Consider the following 23,789-nt stretch of genomic DNA (forward strand, 5'->3'; position numbering starts at 1 on the left):
GGCTTTTATCAGCTGCTGCAGTCTGAAATTGATCGAACATGCAATCAGGATACATTGGTAATTACTGATGATTGGATTGAGAAAGTTGAAAACAAAGAGAAGGATCAGTAGTTGGAAAATATGGCTTTGGTGACATAAACAAAGCCAGTGGTCACATAACAGAATTTTGCAAGACCAAAGATTTCTTCATTGCAAATACCTTTTTTCATCAACATAAATAGCTACTATACACTTTTTTTTTTACACACTTGGACCTCGCCAGACAGAATGCACAGGAATCAAATAGACTATATCTGTGGAAAGAGACAATGGAAAAGCTCAATATCATCGGTCAGAACAAGGCCAGGGGCCGACTGTGGAACAGACCATCAATTGCTCATATGCAAGTTCAAGCTGAAACTCAAGAAAATTAGAACAAGCCCGTGAGAGCCTAAGTATGACCTTGAGTACATCCCACCTGAATTTAGAGACTACCTCAAGAATAGATTTGATGTGTTGAACACTAATACAGAAGACCAGACAAGTTGTGGAATGACATCAAGGCCATCACATATGGACAGAGCAAGAGGTTATTAAAAAGAGAGGAAAGAAAGAAAAGACCAAAATGGATGCCAGAAGAGACTCTGAAACTTGCTCTTGAATGTTGAGCAGCTAAAGCAAAAGGAAGATGTAATAAAGTAAAAGCTGAACAGATTTCAAAGGACAGTCCAGAAGACAAAGTAAGGTATTGTAATGACATGTGCAAAGAGCTAGAGGTAGAAAATCAAAAGGGAAGAACATGCTCGGCATTTCTCAAGCTGAAAGAACTGAAGAAAAAGTTTAAGGCTCGAGTTGCAATAGTGAAGGATTCTATGCGGAAAATATTAAACAATGCAGGAAGCATCAAAAGAAGATGGGAGGAATACACAGAGTCATTATATCAAAAAGATTAGTTGACGTTCAACCACTTCAGGAGGTAGCATATGATCAGGGACCAATGGTACCAAAGGAAGAAGTCCAAGCTGCACTGAAGGTACTGGCAAAAAATAAGGATCCGGGAATTGATGGAATATCAATTGAGGTGTTTCAACAAACTGATACAGCACTGAAAGTGTTCAGTCGTCTATGCCAAGAAATTTGGAACATGGCTACCTAGCCAGCCAACTGAAAGAGTTCCATATTTATGCCTATTCCCAGGAAAACTGATCTGACTGAATGCAAAAATTATTGAACAATATCATTAATATCACACGCAAGCAAAATTTTGTTGAAGATCATTCAAAAGTGGCTGCAGCTGTATATCGACAGGGAACTGCCAGAAATTCAGGCTAATTTCAGAAGAGGACGTGGAACCAGGGATATCATCGCTGATGTCAGATGGATCCTGGCGGAAAGCAGAGAATGCCAGAAGGATGTTTACCTGTGTTTTATTGACTATGCAAAGGCATTCGACTGTGTGGATCATAACAAATTATGGATAACTTTGGGCAGAATGGGAATTCCAGAACACTTAATTGTGCTCATGAGGAGCCTGTACATAGATCGAGAGGCAGTCGTTCAGACAGAACTAGGGAATACGGTGTGGTTTAAAGTCAGGAAACGTGTGCATCAGGGTTGTATCCCTTCACCATACCTATTCAATCTGTATGCTGAGCATGATGTGGAATCATTTCTTAATCTATTTTTAGATTTCTAGACAAAAAAATTAACTGTAACCTCTGGATATTCTTTTTAAAAATTTGGAACTTAAGCATCTATGCTCTCCTGTTTACAATATTTTTGCCAGAATCAACTACCACATTTAAAAGAAAATTCTAAAATTCTTTATTTCTTTATGACCTATTTTGGTCATGCAGTAGAAGTTCTATACACATGAATTGATAATGAACCAGTGTTAATTAAAGTAAGAGAGAACATAACTTTGACAGACTCGTTTGAAAGTATTTTTAAATGAATCCCTCCCTTACAGGTCAGTGCTTTGCCCTGTGACTATTATTACAAGAATGGAAATAAGTTGCTTCTTCCCACTCTTGTAATAATCATAGGATAAAGTACATTTGTGTGACTGTGTTCAATATCTTGTCCCCGGCTTCTGGGATATTTATTATATATTATTCCAAAGATTCTAACACCCCCATATCAATTGATATGTAATCCCTTAGCGTAATATTTGTAGCCTTATAACCTATATGTCATCAACCATGGGTTCCTCAAGACATAGAATTCTGCTCTTCCTTTTTTCTATCAGTAAGTAGCCATATACAACTAGGCACTTGTAGATGTTCATAAATAAATGTATCTGCCATAGCCAGGCACCATTATTGTCTGCATTCTGTATTCCATTTCTAAATGCATGACTCCTTCTGTTGTCCTGGGTTCTAGGTTCTAAACTCTCAACCATGATCTGTTATGGAGAACTTTCTGGCTGAACCACAGTTTAGTCAAATGAAAAGGGAAACAATAAAAGGAACTACATCATAGCATTCTGGTAAGAAACACATGTATTAATGTAAGTTCGTTGTTTTGAATAACAAATACTAAATAAAATGAGTTATATATTATCATTATTTTTATTTCTAAAATATTATTACCAAAATGTCTATAATCTCTGAGCAAATCTCATTCTGTTGCTTTCATATTCCATATGATACCCCCAAAACTGCTACAATTTAAAAGCAATCTGGCTTAATTACTTACCTCGGACTCAGTGGAATTTTGAGATGAGTTGTTTAACAAGTCAACATATGAAACTAGTCATCTGTAAACTAGAGAAACTAGTTTCTATAGGGCTACCTTGATGATTAAACAAGGTACCTGAGAGGACTTTGTAACCATACAATCCTTACAGAATCCAAAACACTTATTAATATCCTTAAACTCAAAGGCTTCAACTTGTCATACACACCTTTGCGCCACTGACTAGAAGTAAACGTATTCGTAAGAGTATATGGAGGAAATATGATTTCTAAGACAGAGCCTCCATGGTTAGCTATCTTGCTTGAAGAAAATCCTCAGCGCTTGCTCCCTAATCTGCTTGGTCGTGACCCCGTAGATTACAGGATCGAGGACTGGGGACACAGCCACATACAAATTGGCCAAGAAGATGTAGATATAACTGGGGACATTGTGGTCAAAACGGTGTGTCAAAAAAGAGAAAAATGCTGGTGTGAAAACGGCTAAGATAACACCAATGTGGGAGCCTCAAGAGTTGAGGGCTTTGACTTGAGCCTCCTATGAGGGCAGGCAGAAAACAGCATGGAGATTCCTGACATAGGACAGAACAATAAGGAGCACATCCAGTAATAAAATAGACATATCCCCAAGGCCAAACATTATGTTGACTTTGATGTTAGCACAGGCCAGACGGGTAATGCCCATGTGGTCACAGTAGCTATGAGGGATGATATAGTGCCCACAGAAGGGCAACCTCAGAAGAAGAATCACTAGTGCAACAACCACACACAGGCTCCACAGGATAGCAATGCCTGCAACGATGCTGATGATTTTGCTGGTGAGGATCATGGTGTACAAAAGAGGTTTGGTGCAGAGCAAATGGCAATGTAGTGGTCAACAGCCATGGCCACAAGCACAATGCTCTGCATGGCAGTGAAGAAGTGGATGAAGAGCATCTGGGAAAGGCAACCTCCAAAAGATATATCCCTGAGGATAATCCAGAAGACGCACAGCATTTTGGGGAAGGTGACTGTGTACAGGCCCAGGCTGACGAAGTCCAATGTGGCCAGGAAGTAGTTCATGGGCTCATGGAGACAGCTCTCAGTCTGGATCACAAACAGGATAACAGCATTCCCCAGGAGTGCAACAAGAAAATGGGAATCCAATCCAGATGTGCACATCTTCTAGGCCTGGGGTGCCCACTAGGAGGAATGAAGAAGGGTGGAACTGGGTGTCATTAGGAATAGACATTCTTCCTGCCACTGTTAGCTCCTGTGCTCATCAGAGTTAGATGTTGACTTCTCATTAGCGATTCTTGCTCTGCTTCCTTCCTTTTCCAGATTCCTGATAAAATGCAAAATAACACTTAATATTCCTTTTCTCCCATTCAATGTTATCCAAGATTTTCTGCCATCTTTACCTGAGCATCAGATGGCTCCAGAATAGAACCAACATCATTCTTCCCCAGGCCATTTCCACCCATAAAATGTTGAACAAGAAAAGAGTGGTAAGGAATATAGAATAAAACAAATGAGAATAGCAAAGGTCTTTGTTCTTTGCATCTGGTGGTGTTATAAACATTGCATTTAATGTGCATGAATAATACATGTAACCCAGCCCATTCTCTTAGGGAGCTACTTGAGGACCTTTAAAATATATATGTTCCAGTGTGTGTGTGTGTGCGTGTGTATTCTTCAGACTATCTGATTCTGAAAGCAGAGACCACCAATTCCCTTCTGTTTATTCATGTACCTAAAATAATACTTGAGACATATAAACTCTCAAATAAAATGTTTCTTAAGTGAATGGGAGGTAGAGGGAAGGCAGAATAACAACCAGTTATGCCCCAAATGATTAGCAGCACAATTTCCATCTTAAACAGGTCTTCCAAAAGCCATCTTCATCTGGAATATTTTGGATCATGAATAAAGACAAGGAAATAGAAGTATTTTAAACAGGATTTTCAAAGTTAGGATGAAATTTGTATTTATGAAATAATTTAAATTGGGGTGGTAATGGTTCTATAATTCATCGAATCCACAAAATCTCAAATTCATTTAAAAAGTTGTCTTTCTAAGGTCAATTGAGGGTACTAAAAAGTTTCCAATTCCCTGAACAATACCTTGTTTAAATCCTACCTAAACTAATCCTACTTACATACAGAAAAGGGTTATCATTTGAGATTCTCTTGAGATTAGAGTCCAACAAAGCAGCCCTCTGTCCCAGATCTTTGTGTCTTTCTGGATATTCTCTTTTCAATACTAAATAAACAGTAATTTACTAAGTGATTTTTTTTTTTTTAATATGGCAACTAGCTTGAGTGTCAAATGTTGAATATATTTATTGTGAATTAATATCTTGAGGCAATCAAGATAGAAGTTCATTATTGGGTAACTATACCTCAGATGAAATCATTTTACAAACTGTGTAGAAGTGATAGGCTCTGAAGATGCCTGGAAATCGGGGTAGTTCATATTTGAATGGCACTCATTGGAGATGGATGCACAGAGAAGAAATCATATCCTTCTTTAACTCTGGATAAGATCAGCTCCTAGCAAAGAATGTGGTACATCTGGGGCCTGTGAAGCATGGCAGAAATGAGAAATAATTTGGGACAGTATATCAAAAAAAGTGAAGCTATATAAATAACTTGGGTTGCTGAGGCAGAGAAAGAGATATTTGAAGAAAAAAATGATTTCTCTTCTCAGTTCTGTACTTGAAAACTGTCAGATATAAAAGGATCAATAAGAGAAGTAGAGATGTACCATTCACAGTTTAATTTTAGCAAATATTTATTGACTTCCTGCTATGTACTAGGCCTTGGATTAAGGAATTTGGACAGAAAATTTGGATAAAACTTTGCACATCTTCTCACAATATAATGAGGGAGACATAAATGAAATGATGAAATTTGAATAAAATATTGTGTTGTGATAGAAAAATACAGAAAAAATTGTGGGTATGGGTTAGGACAAAAACAAAAAGCTTCATGGAGGAGGTAATGTAAATCAAAGACCTAACTGTGTTTTTCTAGAGAAAGAAGTATGGCCGTACTCTGTGGGGTAAGCTCATTGTTTTGCCATCCAGGACTTGGACTCCATGGCCCTCTATACAACTGGACATTGAACAGTATCTGAATCACTCTCAATACCTGCCTAGAGCATGATCTCATAGAAATATTACTACTTTTTCCAAAGTTCCAAAGCAAGAAAGACCATCCAATTTTCCCTGATCATTTTCCAGAAAGAGTCTCCAGAATTGGTTCCCTTCTGAGCACCGAAATAGTCATATTTCCAACTTGATCCACAATGTGCAAAGCAGCCAATCACTTAGTCATTCCGCAAGTATATACAGATCTATTCTAGCAAGATATATTCATATATCCTCCAATATTGCCAGGTATAGTGATGAGCCTGAGACAGCTTCTTCTCTTTGAGACCACAAATTCTAACATCCTGAAAAGAACTTACACCAAATAGTTATTTTTTTCAATTCTTCATCCTGTTACTCTACCATATTCTGGAGCATCCCACCACACACATCCTTTCACCTAAGTACATAAACACCATCTTATGTGCTGTAACTGATGAGGATAAGAAGAGATTCTCAAATTAGCAATTTTGCCCCTGGGGAATATTTGGCAGTGACTGGGGATATTTATGGCTGTCAAAACTTGGGGGAAGTACTACTAGAATCTACTAGGTAGAGTCAGGGATGCTGCTAGACATGTGACAATTCATAGGACAGCCCTCCAAGGCAAAGAACTATCTAGCCCAAAAATGTCTGTAGTGGTATGCTGAGGATGTGGAACCCTGGTATACACCTTTTTATCTGATGTTTTCCTAATTCCTAATCTCATGATTTATGTTGTTATTAAGCTATCTTAAACATTCACACATTATTCTATTCCTCAGCTGCCTTCTTACCTTAGTCTTGGCTTCTACCAAAAACAGACAAGCAACAACAAAAGCAAGAAATAAAGAAAACAAACCTTTACCAGCATTCATAGCCATGCTCCACAATTCATTCATTCATGAACTCCTTTGTTTAAAACATACTTATTGATCTCTTATATGAGGCCAGGCAATGTGCTAAGTACAGAGAAAACATAGTCCTTGACCTCTTGATGGTCACATTTGCTCCTTAGTATATACAGGGTCACTAAGAGTCAGAATCTACTCGATGGTAGTGGGTTTGTTATAAGGAGAGAAACAATAGTTGATGTGGTACATAATTTTCTTCTGCATCTCACCTACGGCTGCATGTGTTAGACTACTGATACAAAGAAATATATGCATATGTAGGAACTCGTGTGTACCCATGGTAGTTTGTGGGTTTAAAATTTGCTATGCCCAAATCTTGCCTTTGCTTTTCCTTTTTTTCCCCCCAACTCTCTATTATACACTTACTGTCCACCTTCTCTCTATTCTAGCTTAGCATGGACTCATTCTCCATCCCTCAAGCGATTTCCCACCACTCAAACCAGAATAACACAGCCTTACCTTGATTTCCAAATTTCTCAGAGAGGATGGACTTTGAAAATATCATCTGGAATCTCTCTGAGATTGCACCTTCTTTCTTAAGTAAAGAATAGGCATTTATATTGCTGCTGCAGCCTTGCACCCACTAGGATGGGGACTGTAGTCTCCCTGAATTTCTGGCATAGACTAAGTGATGTTCACTGGAGAGCTCTCCTAAGAAGCGTCCCTCTATACACTGGAACTGAGGATCACCTTAGCAAGAATCATCTACTGTTTGCCTTCCAAAGGAAAACTATGCATTTTCTGCTTTCCAAATTGAAAGCCTCAGATTCTGCTTAACACCTGGGCTGTTAAAATAATTCTCTGTCATCTTCTTCAATGACCCACTCTATCAATCTTCCCTTGCTCTTTTTTTCTATATCATCTTTGTCATAGCTTATATCTTGATATAGCTATAATCCTTTTGCCCTACTCCTTATGAACTATTTAGGTGAAAGACTTGCTAAAGCAACAAAGATGGGAGGAGCCAACATCCTAGAGAGAAGGAAACTCACTAAGAGGAGCGTAACTTTATACTTAGCATTTTTCCTCCAGGTATTTAGTGATTGTAGGAGCAAAGAAAAAGGCTGAGGACCAGGGCAGTGGGCAACCACTCAGAAGCAAGGAAACCTGCAATTTTGTCAAATTATCAGTGCTAGGGTGGTTTTTTTAGATGAAAAAATGCATTTATGGGCTTTTTTAGCCAGGACTTGAGGAACCAAGATCCAAGAGTGAAAACAAATGCAAAGAAGTAAACTCAGATATCTATACCACTCTTCTCCTAGAGCCATTTCCTGATTCTTAAACTGCATAGGGCACATGGAGAAAGCAGATGAAAAGCAGAGCATAGTTATGGCTGTCTTAAGGTGCTAACAAGACAAAGGTTAGTGTTCAGGACATACCAAGGATGATGGAGCATAGTAAAAACCCCAGGAAAGTTACATTAACAACAGATTTCTTATCAGAAACTATGGAGGTCAGAAGGGAGTGGAATGACATTTTTAAAGTACTGGAAGAAAAAAAAAAAAACACCCAGAAAGCAATATCCAGCAAAACTATCTTTTGAAAATCAAGAAGAAATTATGGCATTCTCAAATAAACAAAGGTGGAGGGAATTCTTTGCTAATAGATAGGCCCCCATAAGAAATACTAAAGGGAGTGAAAAGAGAGGATGAAATGAGAGGATGTTAGAGAGTAACCCAAAGCCACACGAAGAAATAAAAAACCAGTAAAAGTGGTTACATAGGTAAATATGAAAGTCAGTAATATTTTATTTTGATTTCTAAATTTTCTTTTTATTTCCTATATAATCTTAAAAACAAATGCATACAATAATTATAAATCTATGTTAATGGGTATACAATGTACGTATACATGTGTATGCACTTTGTGACAGGAACAACATAAAGCAGATAGAGCTATGCAAGAGCAGAGATTTCATATGATACTGAAACCAAATTGGTATCAATTCCAACTGAATTGTGGTAGATTTAGGATGATATTATGAGTTCCCTAAAAAAAAAAAACAAACAAACCCAGTGCCATCAAGTTCCCTAGTAACCACTAATTAATATCATGAAACTATATGGGTTAGGTTTGGTTTTGGTTTGATATACACAAAAGGATAACTGTTTCACCTCCTAGCGTGGAAGTGGTTGATAAGTTTCTTTGCATGAGGGTGACATACTGGAACCTCATTGTCTTTGTTAGTGGCAGGTGGCAAAACAAAGACCTTGATATTTAATGTCCACTCCTGTAGGTTCATCCACCTGACTCTTCCCCAGACTTTCTTGCCCAGACCTTCTTGCCCAGACCTTGTCCAATATATCTTCTTTGAAGCCCTTATCAAACAATTAGGCAATTCTTTTCTGTCCCTGAGTTCATAAGTATTGTTACATACAGCCATTTATCTTTCCACAATTGAAGTTATTTGATTAGATTTTCAGGAGTCCTCTATAATTGATTAATATCCACTTAGACTTTTTAGGGTCAAACCAGTGAATTAAATGGTCATATGACAGGGAACACCATCCCTACAATGTAGTATTGTTTTGATTTACTGTTTTGGACAGTGCAGGAGAAGGTGCAGGCCAGAGGCTTCTACAGTTTATATGCCTTTAAAGTAGCCCTGGTGGTAACAGCACTTGGCTGCTAGGCTAAAGGTGGGTGGTTCGAACTCACCAGCCCCTCCTCAAAAGAATGATGTGGCAATCTACTCCTGTAAAAAACACAGCCTTGGAAACCCAGTGATTGTTGTCATGTCAGTGAAATCTTTGCCTGACTCAAGGTTGTGCAGATTTTCTTCCATGTTTCCTTTCAAATTTTTTAAATAATTTTAGCCCTTATATTTAAGTCTACGATACATTTTGAGTTAAATTTCCTCTATGGCATGAAGTAATGATCTAAATTTATCTTTTTAAATGTGGATATCTCACTATGCCAACTCCTAAAAAGCACACACAAAAAAATGTTATCAGTCTCAATATTCTTCAATGCTTTCCTGCTTTCCTTTGTATTACACAGTAGAAAATGTTACTTTTAACATGTAAAAAAAAAAGTGTGAATTTTAATACAAACCCATCTGTGGCCTCTGACTATTTATCTGTCTTTCTTGAAGAAAATCCTCAGCACTTCCTCTCAAATCTGCTTGGTCCTGACCCCATAGATTACAGGATTGAGAGCTGGGGGTACAGCCACAAATGAACTGGCCAGGATGATGTGGATATACCAGGGGACATTGTGGCCAAAACGGTGTGTCAAAAAAAAGTACAATGCTGGTGTGAAAAGGCAAGATAACATCAGTGTGGGAGCCACAGGTCTTAAGAGCTTTGAGCCGGGACTCCCAGGATGGCAGGTGGAAAACAGCATGGAGAATCTTGACATAGGACAGAGCAATAAGGAACACATCCAATAATAGGAGAGAAATGTTGCCAAGGCCAAATGTGATATTCACTTTGGTGCTGGCATAGGCCAGACGGGCAATGCCCATGTGCTCACAGCAGCTATGAGGGATGATACAGTGCCCACAGAAGGGCAGCCTAAGGAGGAGAAACACTAGTGGAAGCACCATGTACAGGCTCCTCAGGATAGCAACGCCTGCAGTGATGCTGATGATTTTGCTGGTGAAGATCAGGTGTACCAAAGGGGTTTGCAAATGGCAACGCAGTGGTCAAAAGCCATGGCCACAAGAACAATGCTCTCCATAACTGTAAAAAAGTGGATGAAGAACATCTGGGAAAGGCAGCCTCCAAAAGATGTATCCCTGAGGCTAAATCAGAAGATGCACAGCATTTTGGGGATGGTGGCTGTGGAGAAGCCCAGGTCGATGTACATCGATGCCAGGAAGTAGTATGTGGGCTCAAGGAGACTATTCTGTCTGGATCACAAACAGGACAACAGCATTCCCCAAGAGCGCAACAAGATACACATATAAAAAGTGAATCCAATCAAGATGTGCACATCTTCCAGCCCTGGGATGCCCACTAGCCCACTAGGAGGAATAAGGAAGGATGGAGCTGGGTGTCATTAGGCATTGATATTCTTCCTGCCAAAATGAGACGTTTTATGTGTCAGAGATAGTTATCGACTTCCCATTAGTGATTCTTGCTCCATTTTTCCCTTTATCTAGATTTCTGGTAAAAAGAAAAATAACATTATAATCTGCCTTTGTTCCCATTCAGAAAGGAGTTATAGTACTCTCCGCACATTCTGCTAGTCTTACCTGAGCTTCAAAAGGTACCAGGGTTAGAATTAGCTTTACTCTGCTGTTTTTTCTTCTAGGAAAGATTGGAGATGAGGAAAGGAGCAGAGAAGAACACGTGCCTTCCAGATTTAAATTCATAATCTGAATAAGAGCTAGAAATAAATGGGAAAAATAACTCTCTAGAACATGTGTATCCAGTAGCTTTAAACTCACTTTTGCTTCATGTGCATGATAATTTCTTGGATATTTACATTTCCCTATTTGGGAACCTGATAACCTTGAAATGTCATGTATTTAACACTTGTGTGTGTGTGTGTATTCTGAGTGTGTGTAACTGAATATTGGATACTCTGACCCCGAAGAGCAAAGACAACTTAATCTTTGTTTATTCATATGTGTAAAAAAGGTTGGCTACATAAACATTTTCAATTTTAAAAAAGTTTATTAAATTAATAAATAGGAGGAGGCAGGATAGCAATTAATTTCAGAGTCAGGGTTCAGAAAATAAACAATTCAGTTCCACTCATAACAGTTTTTTGTAAAATAAAAAGCAAATTTATCCATCAGTTATGAAAAACAAAAACAGGGAGAGTGAGATATTTGACAAAAAATAGAGTTATGAAGAAACAAGGTTTGAGAAATTATTTTACTCTAGATAAGCCTAGGTTTTAGATGCCTCATAAGGAAACATCTCTAGTGAAGAACCTGTCCAGGCATGGTCTAGCTGTGAAAGGAGGAAACACTACATTTTCTGAGCTAGACGGTCTTTTTTTTTTTTTTTTTTTTTAATTTTTGTTGTGCTTTAAGTGAAAGTTTACAAATCAAGTCAGTGTCTCATACAAAAATTTATATACACCTTGCTATGTACTCCTAGTTGTTCTCCCCCTAGTGAGACAGCACACTCCTTCTCTCCAGCCTCTATTTTTGTGTCCATTCAACCAGCTTCTGACCCCCTCTGCCTTTTTATCTCCCCTCCACACAGGAGATGCCTACATAGTCTCATGTGTCTACTTGATCCAAGAAGCTCACTCCTCACCAGTATCATTTTCCATCCTATGGTCCAGTCCAGTCCCTGTCTGAAGAGTTGGCTTTGGGAATGTTTCCAGTCTTGGGCTAACAGAAGGTCTGGGGACTATGGCCTCCGGGATCCTTCTAGCCTCAGACAGATCATTAAGTCTGGTCTTTTTATAAGAATTTGAGGCCTGCATCCTAGTGCTCACCTGTTCCGTCAGGGCTTCTCTGTTGTGTTCCTTGTCAGGGCAGTCATCGATTATAGCCAGGCACCATCCAGTTCTGGTCTTAGGCTGATGTAGTCTCTGGTTTATGTGGTTCTTTCTGTCTCTTGGACTCATAATTACCTTATGTCTTTGGTTTCTTCATTCTCCTTTTGAGTAAACCATTTTTAAATAGTATCTCAGCCTTGTATGATGGGGAGAAGGCAGAAGCACTTTAGATACTCTATGGTTTAGTTCCTACTAAGATTACTTCCCAGCTCTAATGGCACAGTGGTTAAGAGCTGTGGCTGCGAACCAAAAGGTCAGCAGTTCCAATCCACCAATGGCTCCTTGGAAACCCTATGGGCAAATACTACTCTGTCCTATAGGGTCGCTATGAGTTGGAATCAACTCAATAGCAACAGATTTGGAAACTGTCTTTATGAATGTCTGTCCTTCAGTAACAGAGAAAAAAGGACTATTAAGTGATTTTATTTTATAGTAGTGACCTGGACTATAGAAATTTCTGAACTTGTTTATAACCCACGCCACCAGGTTTCCTTGTTTATAGTGAATTTAAAATTTTGTTTTTATTATTGGGCAATTTGGGTAAAATTAACTGTACAAAAAAATGTAGAAGTGATTGAATGCAATCTTTGCAATTGCACAAAAACTTTAAATTTAGAAATAGTTGGTTGTCAAGGTAAGTCAGGCTTGAGTGACATCCATCAGAGATAAGTGTGTATGAAGACAAGTGCCTGGCAAACAACTGTGCCCATTTTAACACTAGGAAGGGTAATAAAAATGAAAGACAGTTTGGGAAATTCTCTCAGAAAGGAAAAAAAAATACATATTCACACATACATATATATAGCCCACTGCTGTCAAGTCGATTCCGACTCATAGCGACCCTATAGGACAGAGTAGAACTTCCCCATAGGGTTTCCAAGGAGCAGCTGGTGGATTGGAACTGCCAACCTTTTGGTTAGCAGCTGAGCTCTAAGCCACTATGCCATCAAGGCTCCATAATTTGAGTTAAATTCTGTAATCTCTTTCATTAGTGGAGAATACGCAAAGGATGTGGAGGTGTCCCTTTCGCAATTCATTTTATCAACTATTTAAGAGGTCCTCTATATAAAAAGTCCCTAAGTGGTGTAAACAATTAAGTGCTTGACTACTACCTGAAAGGTTAGTGGTTCAAAACCACTGAGAGGTGCTTTAGAAGAAAGGTCTGGCAATCTGCTTAGGAAAGGTCACAGCCTCGAAAACCCTATGAAGCACGGTTCTGCTGTGCATACTTGAGTTTGCCAGGAGTCAGAATTAACTCAACAGCTACTGTTTTTTTTTTTTTTTTTTTAATGTGCCAGCCATGGTTAGGCAATCTGAATACAAATTTAAATCAGACCTGTCACATATTCTCAAGAAGACTCCTGTGTAGTGAGGGAAACGAAATTGCAAGAAAGAAATTTGAAAACTTCCTGCATAAAGTGCTGTAAATATAGGGATGTGTCAAGATAAATTCCATGGAGGTGGTTAGGTTTATGCTAAAACCTAAGCAATTATTTAGAAAAAGAAGAAAAGGAATTTTATTTCAGGTAGAGAGAGGAGCAAGGAAAAAGTGAAAAAAGGAATCACAGTGGTCACCCAGGACAGAATTCTGGAACTGTTGTCCTCTCTATGACCTTTTCCAGCATCAATAGGTTCATGAACAGACTCATAAGTGTCTGGTATTTCAGTCACTTTTAGAGGCTACATACAACAGGAGCTCAGAAAAATAAGATGTCTACGTCCTAAGGAAATCAATTTCTCCCACTTACCCTTGTGTATTTATCAGGAGAGTTTACAAAAGTGAGACTTTCCCCATCTATCGGACAACATAATTTCCAAGCCCACAAATATTCTCAAAGCAACCAGCTGCTCAGTCATTCTATGTGGGTGTACCACGACCACCATCAGTTGCCATCAAGTCCATTCTGACTCGTGACGACTCCATGTGTATCAAAGTAGAGCTGTGCTCCACAGCGCTTTCAATAGCGAATTTTTTAGAAGTAGATTGCCAGGCCTTTCTTCTGAGGTGTCCCTGGGTGAACTTGAACCTCCAACATTTTGAGTAAGCAGCCAAGTGCATTAACTACTTGTACCACCCAGGGACTTACATATGTATTCCATTGCTGTCAAGTCGATTCCAACTAACAGCGACCCTGTAAAACAGATAAGAACTGCCCCATAGGGTTTGCAAGGCTATAAATTTTTCCAGAAACAGATTGCTGTATGTTTCTCCCATGGGTTCCATCCACCAACTTTATGGCTAGCAGCCCAGTGCTTAACCATATGCTACCAGGGCTCTTCTAAATACTTATTTAAAAAAAAAAAAAAAACCTTGTCATCAAGTGGATTCTGACTCGCAGCAACCCCTGGGACAGAGCAGAACTGCCGCATAGCATTTCCAAGGCTGTAAGCTCCACAGGGAAAACCCTGGTGACTAGTGGTTCAGACCCATAGCTGCTACCCAAAAGGTCAGCAGCTCAAATCCACCAAGTGCTCCCTGTAGGATAGTTCTACTCTGTCCTACAGGGTTGCTACGAGTTGGAATCGACTCGACAGCAATGGGTTTGGGTTTTTTTTTTTTTTATCTTTACAGAAGCAAACTGCCACCTCTTCTTCATCTCTGGAGCTAGATAGTGGTGATGGCTGCACAGCATTGTGAATATACTAAATGTCACTAAATTGTACATGATTAGTACATTTTGTGTGTATTTTCGCACATTAAAAAAAAGAGTTGTGTACTGGCTATCTAGAGGCCCAACAGAGCTTTAGGGTTTAACCCAAGCAATTCATAGACTAAAGGAAAGAAGGATAAGGAAGACAGAAGGAGAGAAAAAGGACATATAGAATGTGTTATGAATATTATGTGAAATAACAAGAACTGACAGTTGACCAAGTTGCTAGCAGCAAGCTCTGACTCCCCCAGAGCTTCTCTTCGGCTGGTGCAGTGACCCAAGGGAATCCCTAGGCACTTTAATCTAGATGTGCCCAACTCTCTGGTTCCTGCAGACTCCACTACAAGTCCCACAAACAGAGGCATTGTGGTGATATCTCTTAGGGCTATTGAGGCTCTGTTCTAAACCATACAAATACTTTAACAGGCAGGTGCACAGTTACTCCAAGAGTCCCTAGGACAGAAGGCAGAGATCTTGGTGAGTGCCGGTGATCAGTGAGGAGTTTGTGCTATGCATCCTTGAGATTGGCATTTGGATTCAAAGAACTGAATCAAGGCCTACGCTATTGGGAGAGAGAACAAAATGGCACAGATCAGTGGTGCTGTGCTTTTTTTCCAAATGAAACTGAAGAGCAGAAAATGATGTAATTATTCCAAGGTTATAAAACCAGTAAGAATAAAATCAGTACTTCATTCCATGTCACAATGGCAAAATTATTAAATTCCCTTTACTTTCACTTCTTTTTCCTACGCATAATACCTTGACAGGAAGTGAGACACAAAGTGGGGAAAAAACAGAAAAACATAGTAGGCAAAGGAGGATCAAGTAACGAGCTTGAACCTCCTTATGCATAAAAGTGACTACATATACCTGATACAGAAAATCATTCAATACTGTGATCAGCTATCAGTCTTTCACTACGCTTCATGTTTCAAAAAGATTGAACTAAATTCAAACTTGATTTTGGGGGAACATAACTTCAAGATGGAGGCCAGGACCCAAGATGAGGAGTGAGATGAAAGAATATCTTGGAATTAAATGAATGGATCAGGAGGTCTGATGTCTTTCTCAACTTACAAGAGCCAACACAGTCTAGAAAAAAAGAAACTTCATATGGGAAAAAATCTTTATGGATAAATCTTCCTCTTCGACAATTTACTTTACCTCTCACCTGGTAAGACCTTGCTTTTAGATATCTGAACCCTAAGGAATGTGTAGATTCGCTTCCAGACTCTCAATTCTCTTCTGTTGTCTCTTTTCCTTTTGGCTTATTTGTTTGTCTGTTTTGCCAGTAACACACTGTCATAACCATCATAGCTTTACAGAAAGTCTTAGTATCTGCTAGTGTAAATGCTCCAGACCTATTCATCTTCAAGATAGCTCTGGTATTCTTGGTTTTTTACTCTTCTCCCTTCCTTTCTTTTCTTTCACTTCTCCCACTAGCAAGTATTGCCAAGACAGATCCAGATTTATTTCACATAGCCTAGTTTCAAACCTCGACTCTTCGGTTAATTAGTGTTTCAAGCAATAGGAAGTTAATTAACTCTCCAAAACCTTTCTCTTGCATAAAACCAGATGACAGCAGAGCTTGTGCCATGAAATTGTGGAAGAACTAAACAAGGTAATTCATGTAAATATTGGTGGGCACTGTGCCTAGAAAACAGTGGGTACACAATTAATGATAGTTATTATTTCTATTATTATTATTATGGTTAAAATTATCATGATTTTTAATATTTCCTAATAATGTCTATTTCATGAAGAAAAGAAGAAGAATTGTATTTACTTACTCTGAAGACACAGTGTTAGCTTCTGCTTGGCACCTCAGCCTTTCACACTTATGGTGCAGGTGAGAAGTGATACTAGGTTTATATCTGGAGAGCTCAAGAAGGGAAAAGAACCAAAGATTTTTAAAGAAATTTAATCCTAATATTAATACTTTATCTTGAACTTTTTTATTTTTCATTTTTATAGATCTCAGTTACATGTGGACGAATTGCTCAATGGGAACAGACAATGACTTTAAAGATTATGGCCACCGTTAGTCTGCAGAAGAATGGCTTTTCTCAATGTCATTGAGTCCCATCCCTCTTCATTCCTGTTGCTGGGGATTCCAGGACTGGAGGCTGCACAAACCTGGCTTGGCTTTCCCTTCTGTGTTTTGTATCTAACTGCTCTTGTGGGAAATGTTATTCTGTTTTTGATTTGGGTTGATCATCGCCTGTACCAACCCATGTTCTACTTTCTGGCTATGTTATCAGGGATCGACCAGAGCCTCTCTACTGCTACCATACCCAAGATGCTGGGCATCTTCTGGTTCAGCCTCCGGGAACTGCGCTTTGGGTGCTGTGTTGCACAAGTCTTTTTTATCCACTTTTTCACAGTCATGGAGAGCATTGTACTTCTTGCCATGAGCTTTGATCGTTATGTGGCTGTTTGCAACCCCCTCAGGTACACCATGATCCTCACTAACAGAACTGTTGGTGTGATTGGTGTGCTTGTAGTCCTAAGAAGTTTAGTCATGATTGCTCCCACTGTTTTTCTCCTCCTGAGACTGCCTTACCGTGGACATAGAATCATCCCTCACACCTATTGTGAGCACATGGGAGTTGCGCGCCTGGCTTGTGCCAGCATCAATATCAATGTCTGCTATGGTCTTGGGAACATTTCTGTCTTGCTTCTGGATATGCTGCTTATTGTTATCTCCTATGCTAAGATCTTATACACTGTCTGCCTGCTTCCTTCCCAAGATGCCCACCTGAAGGCTCTCAATACTTGTAGTTCTCATATCTGTGTCATCATAGCTTTGTTTGGCCCAGCTCTGTTCTCCTTCCTCACTCATCGCTTTGGTCATGGTATCCCTCAGTATATCCATATCCTCCTAGCTAATCTGCGTGTGGTTATCCCCCCTGCCCTCCATCCAGTCATTTATGGGATCAGGACCAAGCAGATCCAGGAGCAGGTACAGAATCTCTTCATTAAGAAAAGCCTGAATAACAGGTAATAAATTCAGGCTGTGAAGGCATAAAGCCTGAGAAGTCCTCTAATTGTGATAAAATGAGTAAAGAAATTGGTATCACTAATTATGAATTACTTATTTATGTATATGAAAAATAAATGGTGGCAACATGGATTAAGGACCCAAATGTTCAAGCTAAAACTGTAAAATTCTTATAAAAACTAGCAGGACCAAGCTCTCAGGGCTAACTTTCAACAATTATCCAATATAATAAAAAAGTACAAACAGCAAAAGACAAAAGTAAATGGGACCTCATAAAAATTAAAAAATTTATTCATCAAAAGACCTTACCAAAGAATTAAAAATACAAGCTACCAATTGGGGGAATATCTTTGGAGACCATATATCTGATAAGAATGTAATAGAACATATATAAAACTCAACAACTTAACAACAGACAAGTAATCCAATCATAAATAGGCAAAGGACTTGAATAGGCATTTCATCAAAGAGGACATTCAGACGGCTAACAGACACATGAAAAGATCCTCAACATCATTAGCCATCAGAGAGATGCAAATCAAAACCACTGCGAGGTACCATTTCACCCCCACTAAGACGGCTAAGATACAACAAAAACAGAAAATAACAAATGTTGGTGAGGATGTGTGGAAATTGGAACCTTTATCCACTACTGGTAGGAATGCAAAATGGTGCATCCATTGTGGAAACAGTGTGGCAATTCCAAAAAGACTAAAAATAGAACTACCATATGACCCTGCAATTCCACTCCTAGGTGTATACCCAAAAGACTTGAAAGCAGAGACTCCAAAAGAGACTTGTACACCAGTGCTCATTGCAGCAGTGTTTATAATAGCCAAAGGTGGAAACAACCTAAATGTCCATCAACAGATGAATGGATAAACAAAATGTGGTACGTACATACAATGGAATACTACTCAGCCAGCAGGGGAAATGAAGTCTTGATACATGCTGCAGTACAGTATGGATGGAGCTTGAAGATATTATGCTGAGCAAAGTAAGCCAATCACAAAAGGAAAAATATTATATGACCTCACTTATATAAAAAAGATAAGAAAAGACAAGTTTATACAGACAAACTGTTTATTAGTGGTAACCAGAGGCAGGAGAGAGAGGGAAAAAGGGGATTAATGGTGACAGAAAAATGAAATTAAGTGCAGTTGATAATTGTAATTGCTGTCAACAAGTTGTACACCTGTAATAAGTGGAATTGGCAAAAGTTGTGTGATAGATATATTTACAACAATAACAAAAAAAAAAAAGAAAAAAGGAGTAACTGCTGAGGTTGTTTATGTACAACCAAATACCTCATGGGATTCAGCTCCTTGGTTTGGAGGTTTAGGGTCACAGTTTCATGGGACATCACAGTTAACCGGCCTAATAACATACTTAGTGTTTCTGTTCTACCTCCTAGTTTGTTGCATAGTGCCCTGTATCTTAAAAGCTGGCAAGCAGCCATCCAGTGCACAGCAATTGGTCTCTATTCACCTGAAGCAACAGGAATAAGGAGAGTCAGGAATAGGAGGAGGATATGGAATGTGTGGCTAATTGTGTTCATAAACAACTTCCTCCTTTTCCATGAAACCAGAAGAACTGGAAGATGCCCTGCTACGGTTACTGAACACTTTGATCCAAGATTCCATGAAAGAATCCTGATTAAAAGAGGGAAAATGCAGAACAAGATATAGAATTATCATACAGTCTAGACTTCCTGGAGCCATGGAGGCTGGATGAACCCCTGAAACTGTTTCCCTAAGATAATCTTTAAACCTTAAACCAAAAATATCCCCTGAAGTCATTTTAAAACCTAACAATAAAAAAAATTAATTAGTAAAAGAGGTCTGCCTTGAGCATTATACTCATTTAGAACTATCTGTATTGGGATGAAATTGACAACAGCAACCCGAAGATCAGATAGGAACTTTAGGGGACAGTGAGTTTATGTTAATAAGGGAGGAACAACTCAGAAAAGGAGGGTGAGAATGGTTGCACAACCAAGAATGTAATCAATGTCATGGAATTGTGCCTGTACAAACTACTGAATTGTTGTATGCTTTGTTGTGTATATTCTCAGCAACAACAAAATAAATCAAATTTAGAAAAATAAATAAATAGTGGCAGAAATTGTTGGAGGCAAGCGTTTTTTTGTGTTTCTGGATGTGTACTTGCATTACCATTCTCCGTTGACCCCTGTATCCTCACTGGAACATAATTTGACATACAAGAGTAAATTTCAAGGATAACTGTTTGGATTCACTGGAGCAAGAACTTTCTGTTACAACTATCTGGTGTTCTAGATATCTTTAAGGTGACAATAATACTTTTTTCATAGAATTTTTCAAATAGAGATAATTTGGCCACTTACAGGTATTGACAAAAATGCAAAAATTTTCTGTAAATAATAAGATATTTCCTGAAAATAATTAGTATATTTTTTATTGAAGGATATACAAGCAAAGGATAGAGTTTAAATTAGATTTTTTTTTTTTTTACCCTTTTTTAAACTTTAAGTTTCTGATACCTTGAAGTTTTACAGAAGTTAGCCCCATACCATATATTCCTGTTCTTGGACTGGATATTTAGCACTATGTCATCTGTGATGACTCTTTCTTCTTGGAATTTAAGCGTGCTCGTGGAATGAGTGAAAATCATCATAAAGCATTTTTTTTAAAACAAAATGGAAAAAAAGTAATTTGGTTAGAAGATAGAGATAATAAAAATATGGAATATTACTTCACAATTGGGGCCATATTTTAGAAAGATTAAAATATATATATTGTAGCCTTGAGTTTTTTAGTCTATGATTAAATTAATGAGATGTTAATATAGAAAGTTTTATCTTACTCCAGTTAGAATGGGTAGGAAGTAGACAATTAGTGGGGCAAAAAGTTAATTCAGGTAATTTTATAATTCAAGGAGAACTGGAATCTGGGTTGTCATAATGCAAATAAAGAGAAGGCATACCAGGTATGAGATACAGGGAGAGGCATAATGGACAAGATTTAACCACAAATTAGAGAGGGATAACAAGGTGACCATTTATTTTGTGTGTGTGTGTGTTTGCTTTGAAGCTGGATGACTTTGGTTGATCATTGAAATGTTTCAGAAGAAAATTATTTATGGATTTTAAAAAAGCAAACAGAATTGTAGAAAAGGGGTGTAGAAGAAGAAATCAGATTGTAAGGAAACGTAGAAAATGAGGATGTAAGTGAGTATGACAGGGGTATAAAAAATAAGTGGGGAAGGTTTAAACAATGTGTTCACGGTTATCAAAAATGGCAATAAAAAAGAAAGAATGGAACTTAAAGGAAATTTCAAAAAATTAAATGTCCTAAGTAGAAAAATGTTCAGACAGAGATTGGTTCATATTTGACTTTACATGTGACTACAGTAATTAATAACCCAATTCTATGACATTCCTAGTGAGCTTCATTAATTTAACAAATACAATCAATATTTTCAAAATGTATTATCTGGTGATGATCATTTAACCTCAGTAAAAAGAGTTAATATTGAGGTAACAGTAAAAAAAGAAATACCCTACGAACTACATATCCACAAGTTTTGACAAGCATCAGTGTACACTATCTAGTTTATTTTCCTTAAAGTGATGGAGTGCCAAACACTCAAATGATGACGCCATTTTTTAATTGGAAATATATTTTAAATTCTGACTAAATTTCCATGTCATTTTATGGGAACGAGTACTTATCTCTGATCTCTTACAAATACATATTTAAATAAGAGATAAGCTAGAGGTAAAACAATAACTATATAACAGTATTGGGAAAGAGTACGTCAACAATAGATGAGATATTTTGGTTAAAAAAATGAAGAAAAGAGAAAAAATATGGGTGGAAAAAGTAGGAAATATACAAAACAATCTAAAGCAAGTGAAATATCAGGCTACCCACAGCAAAGAGTGATACTTTTTTTCCAAACAAGACAAAATCAATTTCAAACTCAGTTCAACCAGTGAGCAGACCTTTAGAACATCACCAGGGTACTTAATTTATGGTTGTATTCATAGAGGACATGGGCCAATAATCTTTCTTCCCCTTGTGCACAAGGTGAAGGCCAACTTGGAATTATTCCAAAATATGCCAGGTGGCTTAACATTCAATAAGCAATTAATGAAAATAAAAATATTGACAGAACGGAGCAGAAAAATAAATGTGATCAGTTCAATAGATAAAGTAGCAGATAAAATCTAGTACCTATTAATTATTTTCAAAAACCTCTTAAACAAACTAAGCATGAAGTAGTCTTCCTAAACCTGAGAAAATGCGCAGACCTCAAAAAATGAAAAGTTATGTGCATTAACGTAATGTATAAAAATATTTGCTCTGATATCAGAAACAAGATAAGGATGTCATTAACAACATTTCTATCCAACATAGACCTGGAAGGCTTTGCATTACAATAAAATAATAATTAATTAGAATTGATGTTGTTGTTAGGTGCCGTTGAGTCAGTTTCGACTCATAGCGACCCTATGCTCAACAGAATGAAACACGGCCAGTCCTGCGCCATCCTTACACTCTTTGTTATGCTTGAGCTCATTGTTGCAGCCACTGTGTCAATCCACCTCGTTGAGGGTCTTCCTCTTTTCTGCTGACCCTGTACTCTGCCAAGCATGATGTTCTTCTCCAGAGACTCATCCCTCCTGACAACATGTCCAAAGTATGTAAGACACAGTCTCGCCATCCTTGCTTCTAAGGAGCATTTTGGCCGCACTTCTTCTAAGACAGATTTGTTCATTCTTTTGGCAGTCCATGGTATATTCAATATTCTTTTCTAACACCACAATTCAAAGGCATCAATTCTTCTTCGGTCTTCCTTATTCATTGTCCAGCTTTCACATGCATATGATGTGATTGAAAAACCATGGCTTAGGTCAGACTGACCTTAGTCTTCAGGGTGACATCTTTGTTCTTCAACACTTTGAAGAGGTCCTTTGCAGCAGATTTCCCAATGCAATGCATCTTTTGATTTCTTGACTGCTGCTTCCATGGCTGTTGATTGTGGATCCAAGTAAAATGAAATCCTTGACAACTTCAATCTTTTCTCCGTTTATCATGATGTTGCTCATTGGTCCAGTTGTGAGGATTTTTGTTTTCTTTATGTTGAGGTGTAATCCATACTGAAGGCTGTGGTCTTTGATCTTCATTAGTAAGTGCCTCAAGTCCTCTTCACTTTCAACAAGCAAGGTTGTGTCAACTGCACGACGCAGGTTGTTAATGAGTCCTCCTCAAATCCTGATGCCCCATTCCTCTTCATATAGTCCAGCTTCTCATATTATTTGCTCAGCATACAGGTTGAATAGGTATGGTGAAAGAATACAACCCTGACGCACACCTTTCCTGACTTTAAACCAATCAGTATCCCCTTGTTCTGTCCAAACAACTGCCTCTTGATCTATGTAAAGATTCCTCATGAGCACAATTAACTGTTCTGGAATTCTCATTCTTCGCAGTGTTATCCATAGTTTGTTATGATCCACACAGTCGAATGCCTTTGCATAATCAATAAAACACAGGTAAACATCCTTCTGGTATTCTCTGCTTTCAGCCAGGATCCATCTGACATCAGCAATGATATCCCTGGTTCCACGGCCTCTTCTGAAACTGGTCTGATTTTCTGGCAGTTCCCTGTTGATATACTGCTGCAGCTGTTTTTGAATGATCTTTAGCAAAATTTTGCTTGTGTGATATTAATGATATTGTTCTATAATTTCCACATTTGGTTGGGTCACCCTTCTTGGGAATAGGCATAAATATGGATCTCTTCCACTCAGTTGGCCAGGAAGCTTTCTTCCATATTTCTTGGCATATCCAACTCATAGCAACTCTATGTACAAGAGAAAGAAAGCTGGCCTGTCCTGCCGCCATCCTCACAGTCATTGTTATGTTTGAGCCCGTTGTTGCAGCCACTGTGTCAATCCACCTAACTGAAGGTCTTCCTCTTTTTTGCTGACCT

The 23,789-nt window shown here is 38.3% G+C and overlaps 1 protein-coding gene and 2 pseudogenes across 1 annotated transcript; 1 reads left to right on the forward strand and 2 right to left on the reverse strand.

The window, feature by feature from the left end:
- Positions 1–2,964: 2,964 nt before the first annotated feature.
- LOC126079559 (olfactory receptor 52E8-like) lies at positions 2,965–3,909 on the reverse strand (annotated as a pseudogene).
- Positions 3,910–9,809: 5,900 nt separating this feature from the next.
- On the reverse strand, positions 9,810–11,105 carry LOC126080035 (olfactory receptor 52E8-like; annotated as a pseudogene).
- A 5,760-nt stretch (positions 11,106–16,865) lies between these two features.
- On the forward strand, positions 16,866–17,813 carry LOC126080036 (olfactory receptor 52E8-like). Its single transcript, XM_049891361.1, has one exon. It carries the CDS (start codon positions 16,866–16,868, stop codon positions 17,811–17,813), a length of 948 nt encoding a protein of 315 aa, XP_049747318.1.
- Positions 17,814–23,789: the final 5,976 nt, after the last annotated feature.

The sequence above is a fragment of the Elephas maximus genome, chromosome 7, assembly GCF_024166365.1.
Source record: "Elephas maximus indicus isolate mEleMax1 chromosome 7, mEleMax1 primary haplotype, whole genome shotgun sequence".
Lineage (NCBI taxonomy): Eukaryota > Metazoa > Chordata > Mammalia > Proboscidea > Elephantidae > Elephas > Elephas maximus.

What these genes read in the sequence shown, in the direction of transcription:
- LOC126080036 (XM_049891361.1), top strand. Translation starts at nt 16,866, where the DNA reads ATGGCTTTTCTCAATGTCATTGAGTCCCATCCCTCTTCATTCCTGTTG.